Here is a 25,657-nt window from a genome sequence, read left to right on the forward strand (position 1 = left end):
CTTGAAATTTGCAAGGAGTTAGTGGTTAAGCAGAGAATAGAAGGAGGGGGATAGTATGTTAAATTGTTTTCATCATTGATCTTTCATCTCAGGCACTTCTACTTTGTTTGGTTTTATTCAGAATTCATATCTCTAATTCGTGTATACCTCTTGAAAAGAGATGATGAAAACAACTGGTTAGTTATTGTTAGTATGGGAATTAGGTAGACTTTCATGACTGCAACATCATCATTTGTGTCTGATTTCATGTTTAACTAAGTGGTTCTCTGTTGGTCCACCAAGTCTGTGGTCAGAGTGTAGGCATACCCTGTGGGTTTCAAGTGCCCATCCAATGGTGTCTGCTATCGTCGTCTCTAGGTGTGGTCAGAGTCCTCTCTAGGCATTTGCATTGTTTTGTCTCCCAAGTGCCCACTCTGAAGAAATTTACATGTGGGTATTTGGATGCAGATTTGTTCCAAATGGTCAATCGATTGTCTCTCAGCTCTGCACTGTCTCTCGGTTGACATGCAAATTGTTGGATTTTCTGTCTTTTGTGATACAATTTGGGTGTAGTCATTCACTGTTTTGCATCTCGCCTCAGAGCCAGATCTGTAAATACAAACACATGTTAATTTTCCACTCTTTTCTAATGTCTGTGTGCTCAACAAACATTAGCTAGATCTCATCCATCCCGTTCTAGGATAAATGATAGTGTTATCATTTATCAATCATATCGTGTACACATGAATGTGGACCCACACATTTTGAATCATGTTTAAAAATGTCTTACAATGGAAAGGGCTAGTTATCTTTCATTGGTTCTTTAGATAAACACATTAACTTAAGTGAATATAACCTAAACATCTTACTTTTAAACATGATCTATGTTGTTTGTGTTCCAAGTTTTCAACATTGAAAGCTTATAAAGTCTAATCTAACGCTGTTTATGTGGACTACAATTCCTGTACTGCCATATATTGGGAACCGGAAGTGTTTGTTTAGCTCCCATGGTCAGTATGACCGGTACGCCCACAGATGTATTATAATTCTGAAACAGACATTGTAATTAGCTTTATGTGACTTATAATGTGTAAATTAAAGCACATAAACACTCAAGTGATCTGAGATAGTTGTAATTTGCTTTAACTGATAGTTGTGTATATGTACAGTTTCTACGTCAAATGACTCCCTTTTCTTGACTCCTTTTGTATCACAAAAAGTACTGAATTTGCAAATCTGGTATGTCATAAATGTACAGATGTAGCAGTACTGACTATCTGTCTGTCATGTATGTCATAATATGTTCTGATAAATTGAAAATGGGGGACCCTGATGTAAACAAATCTGGTATTGAAAATGGGGGACCCTGATGTAAACAAATCTAAAGTCTCTCTCTGGTCTGCATCCCCTTAACAATTGTGTATTGAGCTGTGCTGTATTGTATCCATTCTGCAATCTGTTAATAAAGTTTTCAATCAATCAATGCATCTATATTTATGATTTTTATACTCACCGGGGACAGCTGTTGTGTTGGGTTGGATCCGTTACGTGTCGTCAGCAACCCGCATCTCGCCACCTCAACTCAACATTTTCCAATAGCAGCGCGCACATACATATACAAATAAAACATATACTACACGTGGATTTCACGCACCCTTGGCCTTGGGTACATTACACTTTACGTTCGCTTATGGATAGTTTAATATAAAATAATCACTTCACGGCGCGCATAGCGTGACGTCATCGCTCCATGCGACGTTCGTGCGTTCTCATTCGCCTCGGAAATAACGCTTTGCAATCCTGCAGTACTAGTTCCGCGAGCTCTCAATAGCCTGGAATTTTCCTTAAACCAGCGTTTTGTAACCGAATGAACGTCACTTGTGCATAGTGAAACGTAAACAAATAGAAACGATAAAACTATCATTTCCAACCGGACGTTGCATGTCGCGCGAGTTGTACCCCAATGTTATTCCCATAATGTTAACTCGTCTCTCAATGCTCGGCGCGATATCAGTCGGCATACTGTGCACATACAAACGAGACTTTAAACAGACAAACAAACATTAATACATATAAGTTAACGTGCGTGTATATGTCTGACTGTATTGGATCGCTTGTTCGTTTAGTCGGCCAGCATCTGCTGCGACAAGGCATTTATCCCTTGATATATAACTACACATCGTTATTAAAGTCATAACGACCGAACCTGACTTCGAAATTTACCAGCGATATATTAGATTATATATACCTTTTAATCACACTCACGGTCCCTTCGACCTGTGACTCGTTAAATGTACATTCACGTACTCCCGAGACAGGTCATCTTCCCGCTATCTGTATAATCAATTGGAATTCAATCCAAATACATCGTTTTCAGGAATGCAAGATATTGTGGGTTTAGTTTGAGGTTGAAACAATGAATATTATGACGCTACTCTGGTAATTAATAGGTTCCAATAGAGTAGCGTTTTCCATGGATATCACATCATAATAAGCCCACGCTTCTTGCCTTGTTGCCTATATTTTAGCCTGCATCAGCTAGACTTGGGTTAGCAAACCAACAACCGATTATTTTGTGCCCTAACTTTCGGTTTGGCAACAGCCAAATCCGGGAATAGCACAGACAACCCATCCTTTCAGAACATCTGTCCAGATAAGGACCCAGGTACACGCGTTTCCCCGGTACGATTCTCAATACAGATCAGATATATTAATGCACATTATTCTCACTCAGCCATGATCTCAATATTTGACAACATTCTGTAATATTCACCTGACACAGAGAAAAGCGGGAAGATTTGAATTCCTTCCATACATTTTTGGTCGACCATCCTATTATACTCACTTTTCTCTGTATAGTTGAATGATACAGCACGCCGGGAGGACGCAAAAAGTCCGTCACAAGTTCGTAGACGCCAATTGTGGGATATTTGTGGATATCCTGATGAAGAATGTCTCAGTCAACCGAGGCTTGGATAATAACAAAGGTTTATTAACCAGACAGCTAGAATACATAGAGAGAATGGCTGAGGCTCTCGCCCCAGGTGATCAGCTGAAATTACCCAGGTAAGAACCCTGATTGTGGTCGGGAAGAGCCCTTTATAGTTCAACAAAGGGGGTGTGTGGTCCCATTTGATAGGTCAGATGGGGGGGAGGGGGTACAGGTTTGGGGGACACAGGGGAGGGGGGTGTCTTATTCCACAGAGAGGGGGGGGGGGCACAGGTAAAGGGAACACAGGGAGGGGGATATATTTACATGAGGACATAATTATACCACAAGATCATCTCACTTATTCCACAAAAGTTGTGCTTTTTTCAGGAATTTCCTCAAAATAAAGTTATATTTCAATATTACATTACTCTCTGCGTGAGAGGTAACTATGCCAACAGACACAGACTCTCCAATGGATATTTGAAGAGTTTTGTTCCAAAATGATATCTACATTGTTTAAGAAATTAGAGTAGTTAGAATCCATGAGGATGTTTCTTCAGAGTAGTTAGATGTTCCTTCAGAGTAGTTAGATATATGAGGATGTTTCTTCCCAGTGTTTGTTTATGCTGCTAAAGCAAAGTAATATAGTTCCAGTATTGAACACCAAGGTAAACAGGTAAAAATGTAAACAGGTAAAAAGGTAAACAGGTAAAAAGGTAATCAGGTAAAAATTAAAAAATGTAAACAGATAAAAAGGTAATCAGGTAAAAAGGTAATCAGGTAATCTTGTAAAAAGGTAAGCAGGTAAAAAGTAAACAGGTAAAAGGGTAATCAGGTAAAAAGGTAATCAGGTAAAAAAGTAATCAGGTAAAAAGGTAAACAGGTAAAAGGTAAACAGGTAAAAAGGTAAACAGGTAAAAGGGTAAACGGGTAAAAAGGCAGCACATACAAATCTTCAGTGCAAAGTTGACTCATTTCAGCACGTCAACATGTGTTTGTTGTTTAATGAAAGCTTTAATATATGTACTTGTGAGAGAATGAGAGAATGAGAGGCAGGCTTTGGATAAAAGCTCTACATAACACACAGAAATGCAGTCACCAGCAGCAACAACAGCAGCTGGTATGTAAATCATCCCTTTCTTAATGAAGCCTTTTCAAGCCGGCGAGGTCAAAATGGAGAAATGTACTCTGCCTTTAGAGACACAAGGGACAATTAGTCGCCAATCCGGACGAGCAAATGATCCTAATTTGCCGCCTCTCTTTCGGAGAATGCCTCCTAAAAACCAGGCGCTCCGCCCCTGCGTCTCTCAAGGAGGAGAATGCCTCCTAAAAACCAGGCGCTCCACGGGGCTCCAGAGCACAGACGTTTGAGGGGAAAATAGGGGTGATTTTCTCCGTCTGCCAGCGAGGGGGAGGAGGAGGAGGAGGAGGAGGAGGAGGAGGAGGGGGAGGAGGAGGAGGGCAGCGTTGAAACACCAGCCTGTGTTCATGGAAACATGGAGGCAGAACAAAATGGCCATACTGTAACAGTACCATGTGTCCCATGTGTGTGTGTGTGTGTGTGTGTGTGTGTGTGTGTGTGTGTGTGTGTGTGTGTGTGTGTGTGTGTGTGTGTGTGTGTGTCTGACATCTGTGTTTTATTCAAGAGGCACAACAAACAGTGCTATTTGTGCATTTTTAAGGCCCTTGAATGGTAAACGGTGCATTTATAGAACACATTTGATCCAAAGCGCTTTACAATTTGTTCCTCACATTTTACCCATTCACTCACTCACACATTCACACGCCGACGGCGGAGGCGACCCTGCAAGGTGCCGACCTGCTCATCGGGAGCAATTAGGGGTTAAGTGTCTGGCTCAACTCTCATCTGCAGTTTAACTACTGCAGATGAGACAACTACTGTCATCCAGTTAAAACTACTGTCATCCAGTTAGAACTACTGTCATCCACAGTTAGAACTACTGCCATCCAGTTAAAACTACTGTCATCCAGTTAAAACTACTGTCATCCAGTTAGAACTACTATCATCCACAGTTAGAACTACTGTCATCCACAGTTAAAACTACTGTCATCCACATTTAAAACTACTGTCATCCACAGTTCTGTATCGTTAGTGGCTTAGCTTGGCTTCGCCTTCTGCACTATCTCGCGTACGTGCACGCGTACTGAATAAACCACAAATGTACCTCTAATACCAGTATTAGTCTGACCACACCCCTCATCAGCTTACCTTCATAAGCAGGTGTGTGGTCACCTGCTCTCCTCCTTCTCGCTTTCACCACAAGGAAGAGGTGCCTCGGTAGATCCCCACACTTGACACCATGATGGAAGAAATTGGATTAGGAACAGCTTGGGAAACAAGGATACGTTGACATCATATCTTTATTTTCTCTCTCACTATTTTCGAGAAAATACGGCGATATTGTCTTCGTACTGGAGTGTCTAGAAGATGATGATCATTCTACAAACCCTCCACCGGTTTTCGTATTGGGAGCACGCCGCTGCATGCTTCTCAACTGCAGTTCCTTGCTGTGTTTGTTGGGGTGAAACCTGTCAGGCCACAGCTGAACTGTCGGACATGCCGCTGTTGTGAGGAGCGGTGCGTTCCAGGTTGGGTGAGTAGTGTTTGCTGGCGGGCTCCACTTGTCTGTTAGTGCTATGGGGGCTACTAGACAAAGTTTATGGAAACCGGCCCCAGGCTAGGGTCCTTTGTTTAGCCGTCTAGGCGACAGAAGGCCTTGGTCTGGCGACCATTATAGTTTTAACTAGTGGGCCGCGACCATTGACACTGGTGATCCCTGTGTGTTCTGGACGAGTGGATTCTCTCTGTCACCGTGTTAAGACCCCATCTTTCATATCCAAATGAGAGTATTCCTTCACGAGGGGATATGTGCATGTAATGTGCGATAGCGGCAGATTCATGTTCAAAGTCAGCTATACAGGCCAGTTGGTACTGTGCTGATTCCGCCGGACGTGTTAATGTCACCGTTGTGAAGCGGTGTTGACGTCTTGTTTTCTCTTTTCTCTTAAAAAGTGAGGAGGGTTCAGAACGGCGGCCTGTCTGGGTGAGTGTTATGTCATTGTTTACATGTTCATAGCTTACGGTTAGCCGGTCGGTGGCCTGGCGCGGGGTAGCTTAGGCTTCTCGCGCGCCGCCGGGAGCTCGCTCCTGATCGCGTGCGTCGTAGATCGGCGTCTCGCGAGCGGAAGCGATAGCACCAGAACGGTTGGAGCAGCCGTTAGCTTGATGCTATTCTGTTGAACGTGCTTTGATTTTTAACATGTTTTACACTCTTGACCACGACGTCATCTTTGACAGGGGATGTTCGTCAACCCTGCCTGAGCCTAGACGGGGATTGCGTCAACAAAGAGGGCTGTGTTCTACGGTGGCTTATGACTGCACTTCGCTGATCTGCGTTCCGGGCAGGTACGGGGTTGGCCAGACCCTCATAACACGTCTTCTGGTTTTACCTTGCTAAATGTATTGTGAATGACGGTGTTTTTTCCCAAAACGTGTGTTGTTGCAATGCATTTGAGATACGTTGCGGGTTGTGTGTGAGCTGTTTTTGTCACTGGCAGTAGCTTCTCCGTGCAGGTCGTGATGTATTGATCTGGTTGTTGTGTGAGAAACATCATGGTGTTTATGTGTACCGTGTACTCACTACTAAGGCAACTAACCTATGAAGCTATGCTTGGTGACGAGTGAGTAAAAGAATGTTCTTTCTCAGACTGTAATGACAATGGACAGTGAGTTCACACATTAACAGGTTTTCCTGTTTTAACTGGCCGTGTTGAGGGTAAAATAGGAGGATTGTGTTTTTTCCCCCCCCGGTTCCCTGGGGACTTTATCACCTCCTATCAGACATGTTGTGCATTAATTGTGTCTTTTGTGTGGTAGGGATACGATGTAACTCTCAGCTTGATTGCTGAGGTTGTGCTAAATCTGCTGGAGAAACTTATTTCCTAAAGGGAAATTGGTTTGGTTGCTGTCGTGTGCTTAGCAAGGCCTGTGGTCGATACTAATCAAGAATGATGTATTCTCTCATTGTGATGATGATGGGTTGTGTGTGTCATGTGACCTACAACTGGGTTGTACTGGCCACAGAAGCACATGTGTATGTTGGACCGGGGTTCTTAGAGCCCTCTCTATTCTGTGTTTTTCCTTAGTAAAAATCAGATAGCAGGTTAGCTCGTGCGCTGTGTGGAGCTGTGAAACGCTTCATAGAGCTGACTATGACTGTGTCATATTCTCTTTTTGTCGTTACGTCGTATCATGGGTGTGGGGTCGTAAAGGGGTGAACTGGTAACCTTTCCTCTCCCCATTGTTCTGTCGGTCAGGGGTACACCCCCTGTCCTTCAAGGTTCCCGTCACGTGGCGGTTCGGCACGTTACGGGGGGGGGGGGGGGGGGGGGGGAGGGAGTTCCTGGTCCCACGGCCTGGTATATTGGGCGTGTGCACCGCAGGAATTCCCCCGCCATAGAGTACGTCACCGTGCGCGTCTCTGTTGGTAGGACTTCCGTGTGCTGTTCAGGTCCATGTGATGGATCTGTTTTCAGGGGGGGTGGTCAGGGCTCCTCCTCACCAAGCGCCTACTCAGGCCTTCTGTGAGTTCGGACTCCTTCTTCCATGTGATCCATGTGAGGAAGCCTCCATCAGAGTACAGAGCCTTCCTCCTCAGATTGTCAAAGTGAGTGGACCCTCTAGAAGGGTCCTTTTCTATTGTATGTATATTCGATTCAATTCGTTTATTGAGTGTGTATGGGTTCGGTGCCTCTTCCCCGGAGGCCCTAAAACCAGTTTTTTACATGGCTCAAGGTGCAATATATTCTTTTCAATCTGTACAGCTCGCGTGGGAAGTCTCTCTGGGGATCCCCGTCTCTTTCCTATGGGAGGGTGGTGGGATGTAAAAATGTGAAAATTTTTTACCCCGGCTGTGTAGACTGGGATACATACTGTTGATGCTTCCTTCTTTCTATTCCAGAAGTGTTGGAGTTAGGGAGTGTCACACCCCTCTTGTCGTTCCCCTGGGCGCCTTGGGGATTCAATGGCAGGTCTAAATAGCCTGTTCATTGATGGGGGTGTGTCCCGACGCACGTATAGTGCTAGCTCGCTGTAAACAGGCGATTGACTGGCACGCCTTAGTTGCTTGTGGTTGAAACAGCGTTTTTATAAAGCAACTGAGATGGGGGTTTTTCCTCTTCCGGCGACCACATCCCATGACCTGGGTGGGTTGTCGACGGATCCTCGTTCATGTCTGGGGGATGATGACGGGATGGATCTGAACATATGTAGTGGGGTCTCACGCCCTTGGGGTGGGCCACCAGGCGCGGTTCGTCCCGACGTCTGGGTGGCGCCTTCTTTTCATGTTAAGATCAACACGCATATCTGCCCTTTTCCTGGGGCATGTCGGCGTGGTTAGGGCACGGGACTGGTTCTGGTCACGCTGGTCCAGATCAGTTGAACCCGTTGTCCGCCGGGGATGCAGATCTGCTGTTCTGGTACCCTGAGGGACTTGGGCTTTTTTCAGGGGGAAAAATGCCAGGTCGGTCTGGGTGTCACAGGGTTAAGCGCTATGGAGACCCTGGTTGGGTATGTTTTTTACTCAGCACTGTCGTCATGGCTTACAGCCATGCCATTCTGTACGCGCTCGATCTCGTCGGATCTCGGCCGCTACACAGGTTGGTCCTGGTTAGTACTTGGTTGGGAGACCGCCGGGGAATACCAGGTACGGTGTGCTTAGGGGCTGGTTCTCCATTGTTTTTCGCTCCTCTCTCACGCATGGCGAAGAGGGGCCTGTGGGGGTGGTTTTTTGACCTCCTCTGGTGACCCTGTGCTTCCCGTACCGCCAGGCCCGGTCCGAAGTGATGTTTGCGACCCGTAGGCCTGGGTTAACCCTTTTTGGAAACTGAAACACTTGTACTGCGGTATAGCCGGTGTATACCCGCAGGTGTGTTTTGGAGTTTTTTCTTGAGGGGTTATAGGAACAACCACCGCATTGGGTAACACCGAGGTGGTTGGTTCCCTGGTGTGTTGGAGCAGTGTCAACTCCCGGGTTCACCGGTTGAGGGTGCCCCTGCACGTTCATGACGTCTGCCAATCGTGTCAGCCTTCTCTGCCTCGACCCCTCTGGGTGGGGGTTGTTAAATGGAGGCTTGGTCATGCAACACCGCCAGCTTACGCTCCTTCCGCCGGGGCGGCTGTGTTCAGCTGTCCCCTCTGGCGCCTGTCTCGTCCGCAGTCTCCAGGCTAGGGTTAACAGCCTGTTGCCTGGTTTTTCCCCGGTGCGCTGCCTGCTTCCGTTGGTTAACCTTTTTTGTGTGCTTACGGCCATGCTGACTGCCTATTCTGCAGGGTCAGTGTGCCAGGCGGTGTACTATTGGGGGGACGGGGCCCGCTCGGCTTACTGGCCTGGTTGGTTCCGCCTGGGAATACCAGGTGCAGTAACTGAGGGGCCTTTGTCCGAATACGCTGGCGATGTGGGGGGCGGGGCACTACGTGCCCACCTGGTGGGGTCTTGATGCTGGCATCATGGACTTCTCCGGGCCCCCATTCCAGGGAGTCCAGTCCTTTTGGTGGGTCTGGGTCTTCCTTCGTGCTCCGCTGCTACGGCCTTGCCACGGGGTTGGGTTTGCCCTTGACCCCGTGATTCTGGGGGCAGTAACGAGGTTGTTCCTCCGTTCGTTCCCGGGTGGCATGCGGGTTGTGCGTGTGTGTAGTCGTGGGTCAAGCCACGGTCTGCTCACCCTGTGCGTTGAGTTGCTTGAGTGCCTCTTCGCACGGTCGGGTCCGTCGCCCTCCCGTGACGTCCCTAATAGGGGGGCTACCCTCCATTAGGGGGGGTCGGGGGGGCTCGGCCCTCCCTGTTCTGATGGTTTTGGGGGGCTGTCAGCGGGGTGTATTTGTCAGCCAAGTGGCTCCGCTTGGCCTCCCTTGTGCAGAAGGCGAAGCCAAGCTAAGCCACTAACGATACAGAACGTTAGGTTATGACTATAACCAAGTTCTGTTAGTTAGGGGCGATGCTTGGCTTCGGACGGCCGCTGCAGCCCTTGACCTCACCTTGTGGTGAAAGCTTGGGAAGGAGGAGAGCAGGTGACCACACACCTGCTTATGAAGGTAAGCTGATGAGGGGTGTGGTCAGACTAATACTGGTATTAGAGGTACATTTGTGGTTTATTCAGTACGCGTGCACGTACGCGAGATAGTGCAGAAGGCGAAGCCAAGCATCGCCCCTAACTAACAGAACTTGGTTATAGTCATAACCTAACGTTAAAACTACTGTCATCCAGTTAGAACTACTGTCATCCACAGTTAGAACTACTGCCATCCAGTTAAAACTACTGTCATCCAGTTAAAACTACTGTCATCCAGTTAGAACTACTGTCATCCACAGTTAAAACTACTATCATCCACAGTTAGAACTACTGTCATCCACAGTTAAAACTACTGTCATCCACAGTTAAAACTACTGTCATCCACAGTTAAAACTACTGTCATCCAGTTAGAACTACTGTCATCCACAGTTAGAACTACTGTCATCCAGTTAAAACGACTGTCATCCAGTTAAAACTACTGTCATCCGCAGTTAGAACTACTGTCATCCACAGTTAAAACTACTGTCATCCAGTTAAAACTACTATCATCCAGTTAAAACTACTGTCATCCGCAGTTAGAACTGCCCTCATCCCCAGTTAGAACTACTGTCATCCACAGTTAAAACTACTGTCATCCACAGTTAAAACTACTGTCATCCAGTTAGAACTACTGTCATCCACAGTTAGAACTACTGTCATCCAGTTAAAACGACTGTCATCCAGTTAAAACTACTGTCATCCGCAGTTAGAACTACTGTCATCCACAGTTAAAACTACTGTCATCCAGTTAAAACTACTATCATCCAGTTAAAACTACTGTCATCCGCAGTTAGAACTGCCCTCATCCCCAGTTAGAACTACTGTCATCCACAGTTAAAACTACTGTCATCCACAGTTAAAACTACTGTCATCCGCAGTTAGAACTGCCCTCATCCCCAGTTAGAACTGCCATCATCCACACCACAGGATGTGACAGACCAGTCCACACCAGCTGGGCTCTCTTTGTGCCCGGGTTGTGGTCTCCTAGCAACCAGTCCCAGCAGTGGAATCACCGCGGAAAGGGAAGAGGAGGAGGAGGCGCGGTGCAGAATCAGGGTGGGGCGGGTGTGCGAGGGGTGTGGGGGGGGGCTGCTGCATCAATACTGCCTGCTAAAATATCACCTCCCACCACGGAGAGGCTGCAGCCTCAGCAGCACAAAGGAAGAGCCCCTGACGACAGACCTCAGAGCTGCGTTAGAGCTGTCCCTCCTGCCCTGACGACAGACCTCAGAGCTGCGTTAGAGCTGTCCCTCCTGCCCTGACGACAGACCTCAGAGCTGCGTTAGAGCTGTCCCTCCTGCCCTGACGACAGACCTCAGAGCTGCGTTAGAGCTGTCCCTCCTGCCCTGACGACAGACCTCAGAGCTGCGTTAGAGCTGTCCCTCCTGCCCTGACGACAGACCTCAGAGCTGCGTTAGAGCTGTCCCTCCTGCCCTGACGACAGACCTCAGAGCTGCGTTAGAGCTGTCCCTCCTGCCCTGACGACAGACCTCAGAGCTGCGTTAGAGCTGTCCCTCCTGCCCTGACGACAGACCTCAGAGCTGCGTTAGAGCTGTCCCTCCTGCCCTGACGACAGACCTCAGAGCTGCGTTAGAGCAGGCTGTCCCAGACCCGCCTCCCCTGGCCCTGACCTCCATACCGGGGGGGGATATTCCTGCGTGTTTCACATTGTACCGATTACAGATGGACCGCTGAGAGATGTTTGACAGAAAGGAGGATGCTCTTCTTGATCCACTCTACAGGCTACAGAGCTTCTATACAGACCGCTGCTGGCAGCAGTTTCTCAACACCACCACCGTCGCTATTATCAGTGTTTCCTTTTTGTTTGATTAGGAATGTCTCTAGGGAACCTAATGTCTCTTGGGAACCTAATGTCTCTTGGGAACCTATTTTCTTATCAAGAGAGCCCACATTGGGTGCTGACGCCAGGTTGGAAAAGTCTGTAGTAGTAGCAGTAGTAGTAGTAGTATTAGCAGTAGTAGTAGCAGTAGTATTAGCAGTAGTGGTAGCAGTAAGAGCAGTAGTATTAGCAGTAGTAGTAGTAGTAGTATTAGCAGTAGTAGTAGTAGTATTAGCAGTAGTAGTATTAGCAGTACTAGTAGTATTAGTAGTAGTAGTATTAGCACTAATTTAGCAGTAGTAGTAGTAGCAGTAGCAGTAGTAATAGCAGTAGTAGTAATAGTAGTAGTAGCAGCAGCAGTAGTATAGTAGTAGCAGCAGTAGCAGTAGCAGCAGTAGCAGTAGCAGTAGTAGTAGTAGTAGTAGTAGTAGTAGTAGTAGGAACAGTAGTAGTAGCAGCAGCAGTAGTATAGTAGTAGCAGCAGTAGCAGCAGTAGCAGTAGCAGTAGCAGTAGTAGTAGTAGTAGCAGTAGCAGTAGTAGTAGTAGTAGTAGTAGTAGTAGTAGTAGTAGTAGTAGTAGTAGGAACAGTAGTAGTAGCAGCAGCAGTAGTATAGTAGTAGTAGCAGTAGCAGCAGTAGCAGTAGCAGTAGTAGTAGTAGTAGTAGTAGTAGTAGTAGTAGTAGTAGTAGTAGTAGTAGTAGTAGTAGTAGTAGTAGGAACAGTAGTAGTAGCAGCAGCAGCAGTAGTATAGTAGTAGTAGCAGTAACTTATTGCTTATCTCTTACAGAATGACCTCCTAGACCCTAATCAGTCTGGCTTCCGGACTGGCCACTCCACAGAAACGGCCCTCATGCCCACTCCACAGAGGCACTTCACTTAGCAAAAGCGAAAGGCCTCTCCTCTGTCCTGATTCTCCTAGATCTATCTGCAGCCTTCGACACAGTCAACCCTCAGATCCTCCTCGCGGCCCTCGCAGGAATGGGAGTGGCTGGCTCTGCGCTGACATGGCTGACATCATACCTCAATGACCGCTCCTACCAAGTGTCATGGAGAGGGACCCTGTCGGCCACCCGCCCGCTGCGGACGGGTGTCCCCCAGGGCTCGGTCCTAGGACCCCTTCTCTTCTCCCTCTACACTAAATCACTGGGTAACATTATCACGTCTCATGGCTTCTCGTATCATTGTTATGCCGATGATACTCAACTCTTCCTCTCCTTCCCTCCCTCAGATATCCACGTCTCTGAGCGGATCTCGGCTTGTCTGTCCGACATCTCCGCCTGGATGATGACCAACCACCTCAAACTGAACCTAAGCAAAACAGAATTGCTCCACCTGCCAGCCAAATCCTCCCCCTGACTGACCTTTCCATCACAGTCGAGAATGCAGCTGTGACCGCGTCCCCGACCGCCAAGAACCTTGGTGTTGTCCTCGACGACCAGTTGAACTTCTCTGCTCACATCGCAGCGACAACCAGAACCTGCAGATTCCTCCTGAGCAACGTCAGAAGGATCCGCCCCTTCCTGACAAAAGAAGCCACCCAACTCCTCGTCCAAACAACAGTCATCTCCCGCCTCGACTACTGCAACACACTGCTCGCTGGCCTCCCGGCCACTGCCACCAAGCCTCTTCAACTCAGAACGCAGCGGCCCGCCTGATCTCAAACCTACCGAAGTCGGCCCATGTCACCCCACTTCTTAGGGACCTGCACTGGCTCCCCATTGCTGCACGTATACGCTTCAAGGCCCTCGACCTAGCATACCGTGCAGCAAAGGGAACCGCTCCCGCCTACCTCCGGTCAATGGTCTCTAACTACACACCCTCAAGACCCCTACGCTCTGCATCTTCTGGCCGCCTCAGACCTACTCCTATCCAAGCTCCAGGAGGGTCATCAAAGAGAAGTCGCCTATTCTCAGTCCTTGCCCCACAATGGTGGAATGAACTACCCACCCCAGTTAGGACAGCCGAAACCCGTCCAATCTTTCGCTATCGACTAAAGACGCACTTCTTCAACCATTATCTGAAATAATAATAAAAATTAAAAAAATATCTAACCCTAACTAACCTTACTGTCATGCACTTGTCCTAATAAACTAACCTACACTGTAACACACAACACTTTGATGAACATTGTTACTCAGCTGATAGAGTTGTGCCCTTCCTGATGACTTGTCGTACAGAACTTGTAAGTCGCTTTGAATAAAAGCGCCAGCTAAATGACTAAATGTAAATGTAATGTAGTAGTAGTAGCAGCAGCAGTAGTTCACACAAAGAGCCTGGTTACACACAACATTATTATTCAAAAGGAGAGCAATCAATTTCGCTTTAATCAGCCAGCAATGAAATCAGAAAGGTTGAGTGATGTCATCAGAAACAGGGAGACTAGGAGACTAGTTCACTCGCTCACTCGATCAGGTTAGCCAGTCTGCCCCTAGTGGTGGCTCACAGTCATGGCACTTTGATTGATGTTCAGAGGATATCATGTCCTCACACTTTGCATAACACGAGACTGCGTCTTTGTTCGGGGATCATATTCCATAGCTATTCCATGACTGCGACCCGCAACATTTCCATAACCACCATTAAGTCAGTGTCATGAAATATCACGTTTCTTTCTTTGAATGTCCCAAGGCTTCTTTTGACAGATATATCCTTTGGATTAGCCTGTACCTGGCTTAAAAACTGCACAGAAAATGAAAGAAAATCCCTCCAGAGAGTCATAAACACCTCCCAAAAAAGCATCGGCCTCCCCCTGCCCACACTGGATGACATCTTCAGAACGCACTGCCTCCGCAGAGCTAGCAGCCTCCTGAAGGATGAAACGCACCCCTCTCTCCACCTCTTCTCCCTGTTGCCATCTGGGAGGCGATACAGGGCCTCCGCACCTCCAGGCTGCAGAACAGCTTCTTCCCGAGAGCCATCACTGAACTGAACAATCATCCCCCCCCAGCTATTGCCACCACATCTACATCTACTAGGGATGCTCGATATTGGCTTTTTTACCGATACCGATATACCGATATTGTCCAACTCTTAATTTCCGATACCGATATCAACCGATACCGATATATGCAGGGCCCCCCCCCCCCCCCCCCCCCCCCAAAATGGAATAATTTCAGGTAATTAACATTACATATCTCTTGTTGTGGAATTAACACAACGTTATGCATACTTTTGACAATAAATAAAATTAGAATTTGTTCTTACTTGCTTGCCTGGGTAAATAAAGGTTATAGAAATGTAAAAAAAAAAATAATAATAATAATAATTTTTTTTTATTTTTTTTTTAAACCCGATACCGATATTTTCCGATATCACATTTTAATGCCGATATCGGCCGATAATATCGGACATCCCTAACATCGACCTCACTATAATATATACTGTATGTGCAATATGACAGATGTTGGGACATGTGCAATAATGGTATTCGTTCATGTGCAATATTTTCCGCCGATGTGCAATGTTTTTTTTTTCTGCTGTGATGTTTTTGCAATGCTTTTGTTTTTTTAAACGTTTTAATGTTCCTGTGAATAAGTGCATATGTAGCGGAGGGTATGAGGGGGTACATGAATGTGTGGTGTGTCAGTGAGTATGGGCACAACACATGTATGTATGGTAGTGTGTCTATGGGTACATCATGGATGTGTTGTGTGGTAGAGTGGGTATGTAGGTATCGTTGTTCTTAGGTGCTGCACGAACCAATCTCGTTGTACTGTGTTGTGCAATGACAATAAAGCTTTCTACTTCTACTTCTACTTCTACAAGGGTAACTATGGCCATTTTCTGGACCTATAGTCTAAGATAGTCTGACCAACTGAACACAATTTAAAAGTGTCCTCAGGTATAAAATCTGAAGCTGCTCCATAGACTGGGAGAGAATTGGGAGAGATGTTATAGAGATGACACTGAGAGACACCCAGGAGAATGTTCTGAGTATATGATGTTATAGATGACACTGAGAGACACTCAGTCTCATTCTCCAACATTTTCCAAAGACTTCTCTTAGGGCAACCATCTTGGAACCGACTGAGACAGAATCGACGACAAGTTCACTCTGATTCCCCAACGCGTGGGGAAGATGTCTTAAGTGGCTCAAACGATCACAGCTGGGATGCCGGCGATGAGGAATGTCACTATGAACACGCGTTCCCGTCTAGGTCATTTGCATACAAGACACGCCTCTGAGAACTCCTTATAAGCCAGGCTCTGTGCCGTTTGCAAATGAAATCGCAAAAAGTCGAGAGTTTAGACACACCTGTCCAGCTCATTAAATGCAATTGATGCAATGCAGCCGTGTAAAAATGGTGGCGGAAGCACTTTGCGACCGATCAAAATGAGATTAGATTAATGTATTGTCATCATATACAGGATACTACAACTCGTGGCATGCGCACACACACAGACACACACACGCTCGCAGTACTGTATAGTCTACGTGCGTAATGAATGGACGCAGTAGGCTTATATTATTCTAATGACTTGTTTTATTAGGAAATCACAGATACCGCGCTGCCTATAGTAGTACAATCCACCAGTCCGCTGCCCGACTCTGGCGGGCCTTAATATATGTACTGTACTTACTGTACGTATAGGGCAGAGCATATATATAGTATCTACTAAATCCTAATTAAACAAGTAATTAGAATAATATAAGCCTACTGTTCATTCATAGTTTATTCCAATATCTGTTTTATTGATTAATGATATATTTGAAAGAATGCAGGTTATAGCTATATAAAACAAATGTCTGTCCCATTGTACCAATCAATGGGATATATTGCATGTTGGCTATAACCTGCATTCTTTCAAATGTATAATTAATCAATAAAACAGATATCTAACAAATAAGAAATACAAATGCCACAGAAGGCATTAAATAATTATTATTTTCAATAATTTATTATTATTATTATATATATTATTATTATATAATTATTATTTTCATCTGAGTAATTAAGTATTTATTATTATTATATACATTATTATTATTATATAATTATTATTTTCATCTGAATAATTAAGTAATTATACATTTGTCCAAAATAGCTGGTTCAGATATGGTTATTCCAGCTGCCCTGTGATCAGATGAATCCATACTATTTATTTTTCTGACATCAAATGCGTAATTTCTTATCGTACAAATATTGTCATATTTATTTTAATTATGATTAATTAATTAATTCCAAATAAATCCATTAAGAACACGGAGCACACAGTCTGTCAAGTTAAGTGTGCTCCTCAGAGCTCGTAAATCCTGCTCTCAGCCACGGCCAAATCCAATCTTAGGGGCGGTTGGGGAATCTCTCTACCAGCCCTAATATGTCTCAAATCGCCCCGAGAGCAAATTTCTTGTCGTAAATCCGTTGGAGAATGAGACCCAATGTTCTGAGTTATTATTTTTTCTCTCTCCAGTTGAATGTGGCTCCTATCGTCCAATATCCCTTTTGAATGTCGTCAGTAAATTGCTAGCTAAAATGCTCCCACTTATCATCTCCAATGATCAGACCGGATTCATAGAAAATTGCCACTCATTCTTTATCATTCAATGTGTAAACAGTATTCTTTATGGTAATCCCACTCCACCTGACATCACAGAAGTCCTGGCATTGCTTGATGCTGAGAAAGCGTTTGACAGGGTGGAGTGGGATTATCTTTTTTAATACTCAAGAGGTTTGGATTTGGCCCAAAATGTATTTCCTGGGTTAAGACACACTGTGCACAGAAATAACTCAACTCAGAAGAGAACATGGACCCTGTGTGTGATAATGATAATGATTAACCTAATTTGAGAGAATAACAAACTATAATACCATGTTTTATATTACACAACGGTTTTACAATTTTATTTTAAATTAAAATTATATTATATACATTTTCTATTTTATTGTGCTTTTTTTCCACGGACCACCTGTAATACCCTCGCGGACCACCAGTGGTCTGCGGACCACAGTTTGGGAACCACTGCGATAGGGGATCCTATCTGTGACGACGTTACACCAGCCACACGCTCACATGCAGTACGTTGTGACGGTAATCAATATTTAATTTATTTTCAGAGATCTTGGACACACAAGTAGAATGGTGTGTTGTCACTAGAGATATCCGATATTATCGGCCGATATTGGCATTAAAATGTTATATCGGAAATTATCGGTATCGGTTTTAAAATATATATATATATATTTTTTTTTTACATTTATTTAACCTTTATTTACCCAGGCAAGCAAGTAAGAACAAATTCTTATTTTATTTATTGTCAAAAGTATGCATAATGTTGTACTTCCACGACAATTGATTGATTGATTGATTGATTGATTGATTGATTGATTGATTGATTGAAAAGTTTATTAACAGATTGCAGAATGGGTACAGTACAGTACAGCTCAATACATACAATTGTTAAGGGGATGCAGACCAGAGAAAGTCTTTCGTCTTGTTTACATCAGGGTCCCCCATTTTCAATTCATCATAACATATATGACATACACAACATACATAGACAGTACTGCTACATCTATACATTTATGACATACCAGATTTGCAAATACAGTACTGTTTGTGATACAAAAAGTGTCCAGAAAAAGAGTGTATATACATTTGACATAGAAACTGTACATTGGAGGAGGTTGGGTAGGTGGGGTGGGGTTGGTTGGGACGCTGTACATTGGAGGTGGGGGGGGGGGGGGGTTGGGTAGCAGGGGGGGTGGGGGACACTGTACACTGTACATTGGAATACTGACAAAGCCATACTTGGTCATTTACAAGAGATATGTAATGTTAATTACCTGAAATTATTCCGTTTTTTTTGGGGGGAAACCCTGCATATATTGGTATCGGTTGATATCGGTATCGGAAATTAAGAGTTGGACAATATCGGTATATCGGATATCGGTAAAAAAGCCAATATCAAACATCCCTAGTTGTCACTAATATCCCAGTTGCAGGAGCTTTGGTTCGACCAGCCACGACTAGTGTAGCGTTCGCAGCCCAGAGGAGCCCAGATGAGTTATATTACTTACATAGAAAGATAGACATCCCACCAACCTCTGGTCTCTGGATTAAAGATCTACTGAATCACCTGGTGTTGGAGAAAAGCAGAGGTAATGCATTCTAGTTTTATACCATACGGCAACCTGTCAACTCATGTAGAGATGGTGGATGCAAGCAAGATCTGAGACCTCACCTTAATAGATAAGATAAGATATTCCTTTATCGATCCCCTTGGATCGTCATAGCAGCATGGGGAAGCCTTGTTATTATACTGCAAGGAACCTGCACACTTAGTAAAAGCACATGTCCTGGTTTAGATAAGATAAGATAAGATAAGATCAGATATTATTCCTTTATTGATCCCCTTGGGGAAATTTGGGCGTCATAGCAGCGTGGGGGAGGGGGGAGAGGAGGTACAGGTATGGGCAGGGTAAGAGAAGAAAGACATAAATTTGATCTGAATATAAAGATATGAGAAAAGAAACAGCCTAACTTTCTTTTTTTCTGTTGGATATGTGTATAAATGTCGAATGTATGTATAAATGTTTAACTGTAAAACAAAAGGACTCTGTTGGAGTATGAAGTGGTCCTGTGGGAGTATAGATGTAAATAAATAGACAAACAAAACGAAATAAAAATGTGAATGTCGTCCTTCCCTTCACATTTTCCTGTGGGGGCGGAGGTATGAAAATTACCCCGAATGCCGATGACAAAGCGCTCTATTGTGTAGTTTTGCTTAAACAGTAAACTTCCTTTATTCTACTGTAGCTAGTAGTTACACATACTGTACACACAGTCCTCATATCCCTCCTAGCTACACACACACACAGTCCTCATATCCCTCCTAGTTACACACAGTCCTCATATCCCTCCTAGTTACACACAGTCCTCATATCCCTCCTAGTCACACAGTCCTCATATCCCTCCTAGTTACACACAGTCCTCATATCCCTCCTAGTCACACACAGTCCTCATATCCCTCCTAGTTACATATACACACAGTCCTCATATCCCTCCTAGTTACATATACACACAGTCCTCATATCCCTTCTAGTTACACATACACAGTCCTCATATCCCTCCTAGTTACACACAGTCCTCATATCCCTCCTAGTTACACACAGTCCTCATATCCCTCCTATAGTTACACACCGTCCTCATATCCCTCTTAGTCACACATAGTCCCCCACACATTATGCATTTCATCAGAGAGGTCAAAGTGCAGGGTCGCCCGCATTGCAGTGCCTTGCTCAAGTGCACTTATGCAGGATGGTGGGCCCCATAGATGTCCAGCTCACAGCTGGAATACACCCCCAGGTTGCCGGCCGTCCTCTTTACCTCCAGGCCATCCTGTCTCCCCTTAAATGTGTAACTGCTCTCAGGAAATTATCTCTCTCTCTCAAACACACACCGGCTAAACCAGTGATTCTCTCACTGTGGGGTGCAAGCAAATGGGGAGAGCCTGGGCAACACAAAAGACATTTTCTGCTGACTTTTCAACCCTAAAATCTTACAGCATAACGCTACAGCGACGTGTCGTCTACTGAATGAAACAGCTAATTCTGAGGTTTCTGAAGATATGATGCGTTACATTCTACCTAACCTGGTTTCCAGTTTTATCTCCGTGAGATAAAGCCTGGTAAAGAACTACTGCCGAAAGTGTCTGTGGGGTCGAATGTCCGGTGGGGTATGTACTTCCCCTGGAAGCTGCCTCCGAACGGACCGAACTTTTCCCCGAATCCTGTCGGCAAACAAGCTAGAACGTCCCGGTCATGTAGTAAATTCTTCAGGCAAAGCCGTTGCAGTGGCTTAAACGAGGAAACATTTGTGCACTTCACACGTTTCTATAATTGTTTTGTCGGAACCGGAAACGCCTGTAGCCTGTACTTCCTGTACTTCCGTTTAGACACTTTAGGAGGAGGCATATCTTGTCCAGCCTACAGTACATTCTACCTGACCCATAATCACAATAGGAAGCCAATGCAAATATAATGTTTCAGTCAAATTTGCACATAATGCAAGCTACTGTAGCCACTGTGCCAAAACTCACCACGCCGCAGCTCAACGAGACCCTGGAGATTTACATGACTTGGTTTGTATGTCAGGAGCCAGGTTTCTTCTACACGGTGAAAGACCTCGTCAGTGAACATCTTTCTGTGTATCTGTGATGTTGCCTTTTCAAGCGCTTCCACCGCGCTTTTCCACGTTGGCACAGTGTGCATTTGCATCATCTATCCAGGGTGCGTTCGCTTTGTCAACCCGGGGCCCTGCTAGCGAGTGGGGCCCCGTTTCAGTTTAAATGGCTGAACCACAGCTAAGGCCACCTGTGCTAATGCTAGCGGTCACCTCGTGGTTCTGTCAGGTGGTAAAACAGTCACTTCCTGGTTCTGTCACCTGGTAAAACAGTCACTTCCTGGTAAAACAGTCACCTCATGGTAAAACAGTCACCTCATGGTAAAACAGTCACCTCATGGTAAAACAGTCACCTCATGGTAAAACAGTCACCTCATGGTAAAACAGTCACCCCATGGTTCTGTCAGCTGGTGAAACAGTCACCCCATGGTTCTGTCAGCTGGTGAAACAGTCACCCCATGGTTCTGTCAGCTGGTGAAACAGTCACCCCATGGTTCTGTCAGCTGGTGAAACAGTCACCCCATGGTTCTGTCAGCTGGTGAAACAGTCACCCCATGGTTCTGTCAGCTGGTGAAACAGTCACCCCATGGTTCTGTCAGCTGGTAAAACAATCACCCCATAATTCTGTCAGCTGGTGAAACAGTCACCCCATGGTTCTGTCAGCTGGTGAAACAGTCACCCCATGGTTCTGTCAGCTGGTAAAACAATCACCCCATGGTTCTGTCAGCTGGTGAAACAGTCACCCCATGGTTCTGTCAGCTGGTATAACAATCACCCCGTGGTTCTGTCAGCTGGTGAAACAGTCACGCCATGGTTCTGTCAGCTGGTGAAACAGTCACCCCATGGTTCTGTCAGCTGGTGAAACAGTCACCTCATGGTAAAACAGTCACCTCATGGTTCTGTCAGCTGGTAAAACAGTCACCTCATGGTTCTGTCAGCTGGTAAAACAGTCACCTCATGGTAAAACAGTCACCTCATGGTTCTGTCAGCTGGTAAAACAGTCACTTCCTGGTTCTGTCAGCTGGTGAAACAGTCACCCCGTGGTTCTCTCTCTCAGTTTGGACCTACCTGCTTGCCGTCCAGTGTGTAGATCCTCTTGACCGCACCGCTCTCCAGCTTGATGGCCTCGGTGATGTCGGTGAGCACCTGCTCGAAGGAGTGCGCCGTCTTCTTGTTGAGCAGCACGCGCACCGCCTTGCGCGGCTTCACGCCGCTCCGCATCACCGTCACCAGCTTGGGCCGCACAAAGTCCTTGCCCTCGCCGCCGTCTCCGCCCCCCTTGCCCGCCAGGTTCCTCTGGTTGGCCGATGCTTTGACGTTCACCGACCAGTTGGGGTTGACGTTCTTGGTGTAGTCCACCTTCTTGTAGGCATTCTCAGACGCACAGACGTAGCTCTCCCCTAGGAGGCACAAGAGAGGAGTAGATTAGATTAGACTAGACTAGATTACATTAGATTAGAGTAGACTAGATTAGATTAGAGTAGACTAGATTAGATTACATTAGATTAGATTAGATTAGAGTAGACTAGTTTATATTAGATTAGAGTAGACTAGATTATATTAGATTAGATTAGAGTAGACTAGATTATATCAGAGTAGACTAGATTAGATTACATTAGTTTAGAGTAGACTAGATTATATTAGAGTAGACTAGATTATATTAGAGTAGACTAGATTAGATTACATTAGTTTAGAGTAGACTCGATTATATTAGAGTAGACTAGATTAGATTACATTAGTTTAGAGTAGACTAGATTATATTAGAGTAGACTAGATTAGATTACATTAGTTTAGAGTAGACTAGATTATATCAGAGTAGACTAGATTAGATTACATTAGTTTAGAGTAGACTCGATTATATTAGAGTAGACTAGATTAGATTACATTAGTTTAGAGTAGACTAGATTATATTAGAGTAGACTAGATTAGATTACATTAGATTAGAGTAGACTAGATTATATTAGATTAGAGTAGAGTAGACTAGATTATTATTAGATTAGAGTAGACTAGATTATATTAGAGTAGACTAGATTATATTACATTAGATTAGAGTAGACTAGATTATTATTAGATTAGAGTAGACTAGATTATATTAGAGTAGACTAGATTAGATTACATTAGATTAGAGTAGACTAGATTATATTAGATTAGAGTAGACTAGATTATATTAGAGTAGACTATATTATATTACATTAGATTAGAGTAGACTATATTAGATTAGATTAGAGTAGACTAGATTAGTATTAGAGTAGACTAGACTAGATTACATTAGATTAGAGTAGACTAGATTATATTAGAGTAGACTAGATTAGATTACATTAGTTTAGATTAGATTAGACTAGACTAGATTAGTTTAGATTACAATAGAGTAGACTAGATTTCTATTAGAGTAGACTAGATTAGATTAGATTAGTTTAGATTATATTATATTAGAGTAGACTAGATTAGATTACATTACATTAGTTTAGATTATATTATATTAGAGTAGACTAGATTAGATTACATTAGTTTAGATTAGATTAGAGTAGACTAGATTATATTAGAGTAGACTAGATTATATTAGAGTAGACTAGATTAGATTAGACTAGACTAGATTACATTAGATTAGAGTAGACTAGATTAGATTAGAGTAGACTAGATTATATTAGAGATTAGATTACATTACATTAGTTTAGATTATATTATATTAGAGTAGACTAGATTAGATTAGAGTAGACTAGATTATATTACATTACATTAGTTTAGATTAGATTATATTAGAGTAGACTAGATTACATTACATTACATTAGTTTAGATTAGATTATATTAGAGTAGACTAGATTATATTAGAGTAGACTAGATTATATTAGAGTAGACTAGATTATATTACATTAGATTAGAGTAGACTAGATTATATTAGATTAGACTAGATTATTATTATATTAGAGTAGACTAGATTATATTACATTAGATTAGAGTAGACTAGATTATATTAGATTAGACTAGATTATTATTATATTAGAGTAGACTAGATTATATTACATTAGATTAGAGTAGACTAGATTATTATTAGATTAGAGTAGACTAGATTATATTAGAGTAGACTAGATTAGATTACATTAGATTAGAGTAGACTAGATTATATTAGATTAGAGTAGATTAGATTAGATTATATTAAAGTAGACTAGATTATATTAGAGTAGACTAGATTAGATTACATTAGATTATATTAAAGTAGACTAGATTATATTAGAGTAGACTAGATTATATTAGAGTAGACTAGATTATATTAGAGTAGACTAGATTAGATTAGATTAGAGTAGGCTAGATTATATTAGAGTAGACTAGATTATATTAGAGTAGACTAGATTAGATTAGATTAGAGTAGGCTAGATTATATTAGAGTAGACTAGATTATATTAGAGTAGACTAGATTATATTAGAGTAGACTAGATTAGATTAGACTAGATTAGATTAGATTAGATTAAAGTAGACTAGATTATATTAGAGTAGACTAGATTATATTAGAGTAGACTAGATTAGATTACATTAGTTTAGATTAGATTAGATTAGAGTAGACTAGATTATATTAGAGTAGACTAGATTATATTAGAGTAGACTAGATTATATTAGAGTAGACTAGATTAGATTATATTAGAGTAGGCTAGATTATATTAGAGTATACTAGATTATATTAGAGTAGACTAGATTAGATTAGATTAGAGTAGGCTAGATTATATTAGAGTAGACTAGATTATATTAGAGTAGACTAGATTAGATTAGAGTAGACTAGATTATAGAGTAGACTAGATTATATTAGAGTAGACTAGATTATATTACATTAGTTTAGATTATATTATATTAGAGTAGGCTAGATTATATTAGAGTAGACTAGATTATATTAGAGTAGACTAGATTAGATTCGATTACATTAGTTTAGATTAGATTAGATTAGACTAGACTAGATTAGACAAAACTAGATTAGTTTAGATTACAATAGAGTAGACTAGATTAGATTACATTAGTTTAGATTATATTATATTAGACTAGACTAGACTAGTTTATATTAGATTAGACTAGACTAGACTAGTTTATATTAGATTAGACTAGACCAGTTTATATTAGACTAGACTAGTTTATATTAGATTAGAGTAGTTTATATTAGATTAGACTAGACCAGTTTATATTAGACTAGACTAGATTATATTAGATTAGAGTAGTTTAGATTAAAATGTATCGTCATCATGCAGCACAAGTACAGTACAACGAAAAGAAGTTTGGTATCCAACCAGAGTGCAAATGTAACAGTAAAGTGCAACAGTAATATAAAACGTACAGATATATATAGTATCTACAGATATGTAAAAAGGATTATATGCAGGTATGTACAGACGGGTGTGGGTAAATATATATATGGTAAGTATAAATATATATACGGTATACACAATATTATTGTACATGCCATCATACTAAACAGAAGATGTTGTAGCAGACACCTCCGCCGGGGAGAAGACTGTCGGATTTGATTTAGAGAATATTAGATTCGAGGACATTCTGTGGTTGGGGTCTATAAATCAAGATAGCCATTGTTGTATATCCTCTTATTGTGCTATAATGTCATTAATAATGGTGACGTTTGAATGGTCCCCATACTGTAAGGTGTATTGAAAG

At 43.2% G+C, this 25,657-nt stretch overlaps 1 protein-coding gene across 1 annotated transcript in view; it reads right to left on the reverse strand.

Annotated features, from left to right (window-relative positions):
* Positions 1-25,657, reverse strand: part of LOC311233253 (neuronal migration protein doublecortin-like) — an 82,860-nt gene that overhangs the window by 47,849 nt on the left and 9,354 nt on the right. Inside the window, exon 3 of the mRNA XM_084320190.1 lies at positions 22,075-22,406. Within this exon, the coding sequence (XP_084176316.1) occupies positions 22,075-22,406 (332 nt within the window). The remainder of the gene's footprint in view (positions 1-22,074; positions 22,407-25,657) is intronic.

The sequence above is a fragment of the Notolepis coatsorum genome (genome assembly GCF_963971535.1).
Source record: "Notolepis coatsorum genome assembly, chromosome: 8".
Lineage (NCBI taxonomy): Eukaryota > Metazoa > Chordata > Actinopteri > Aulopiformes > Paralepididae > Notolepis > Notolepis coatsorum.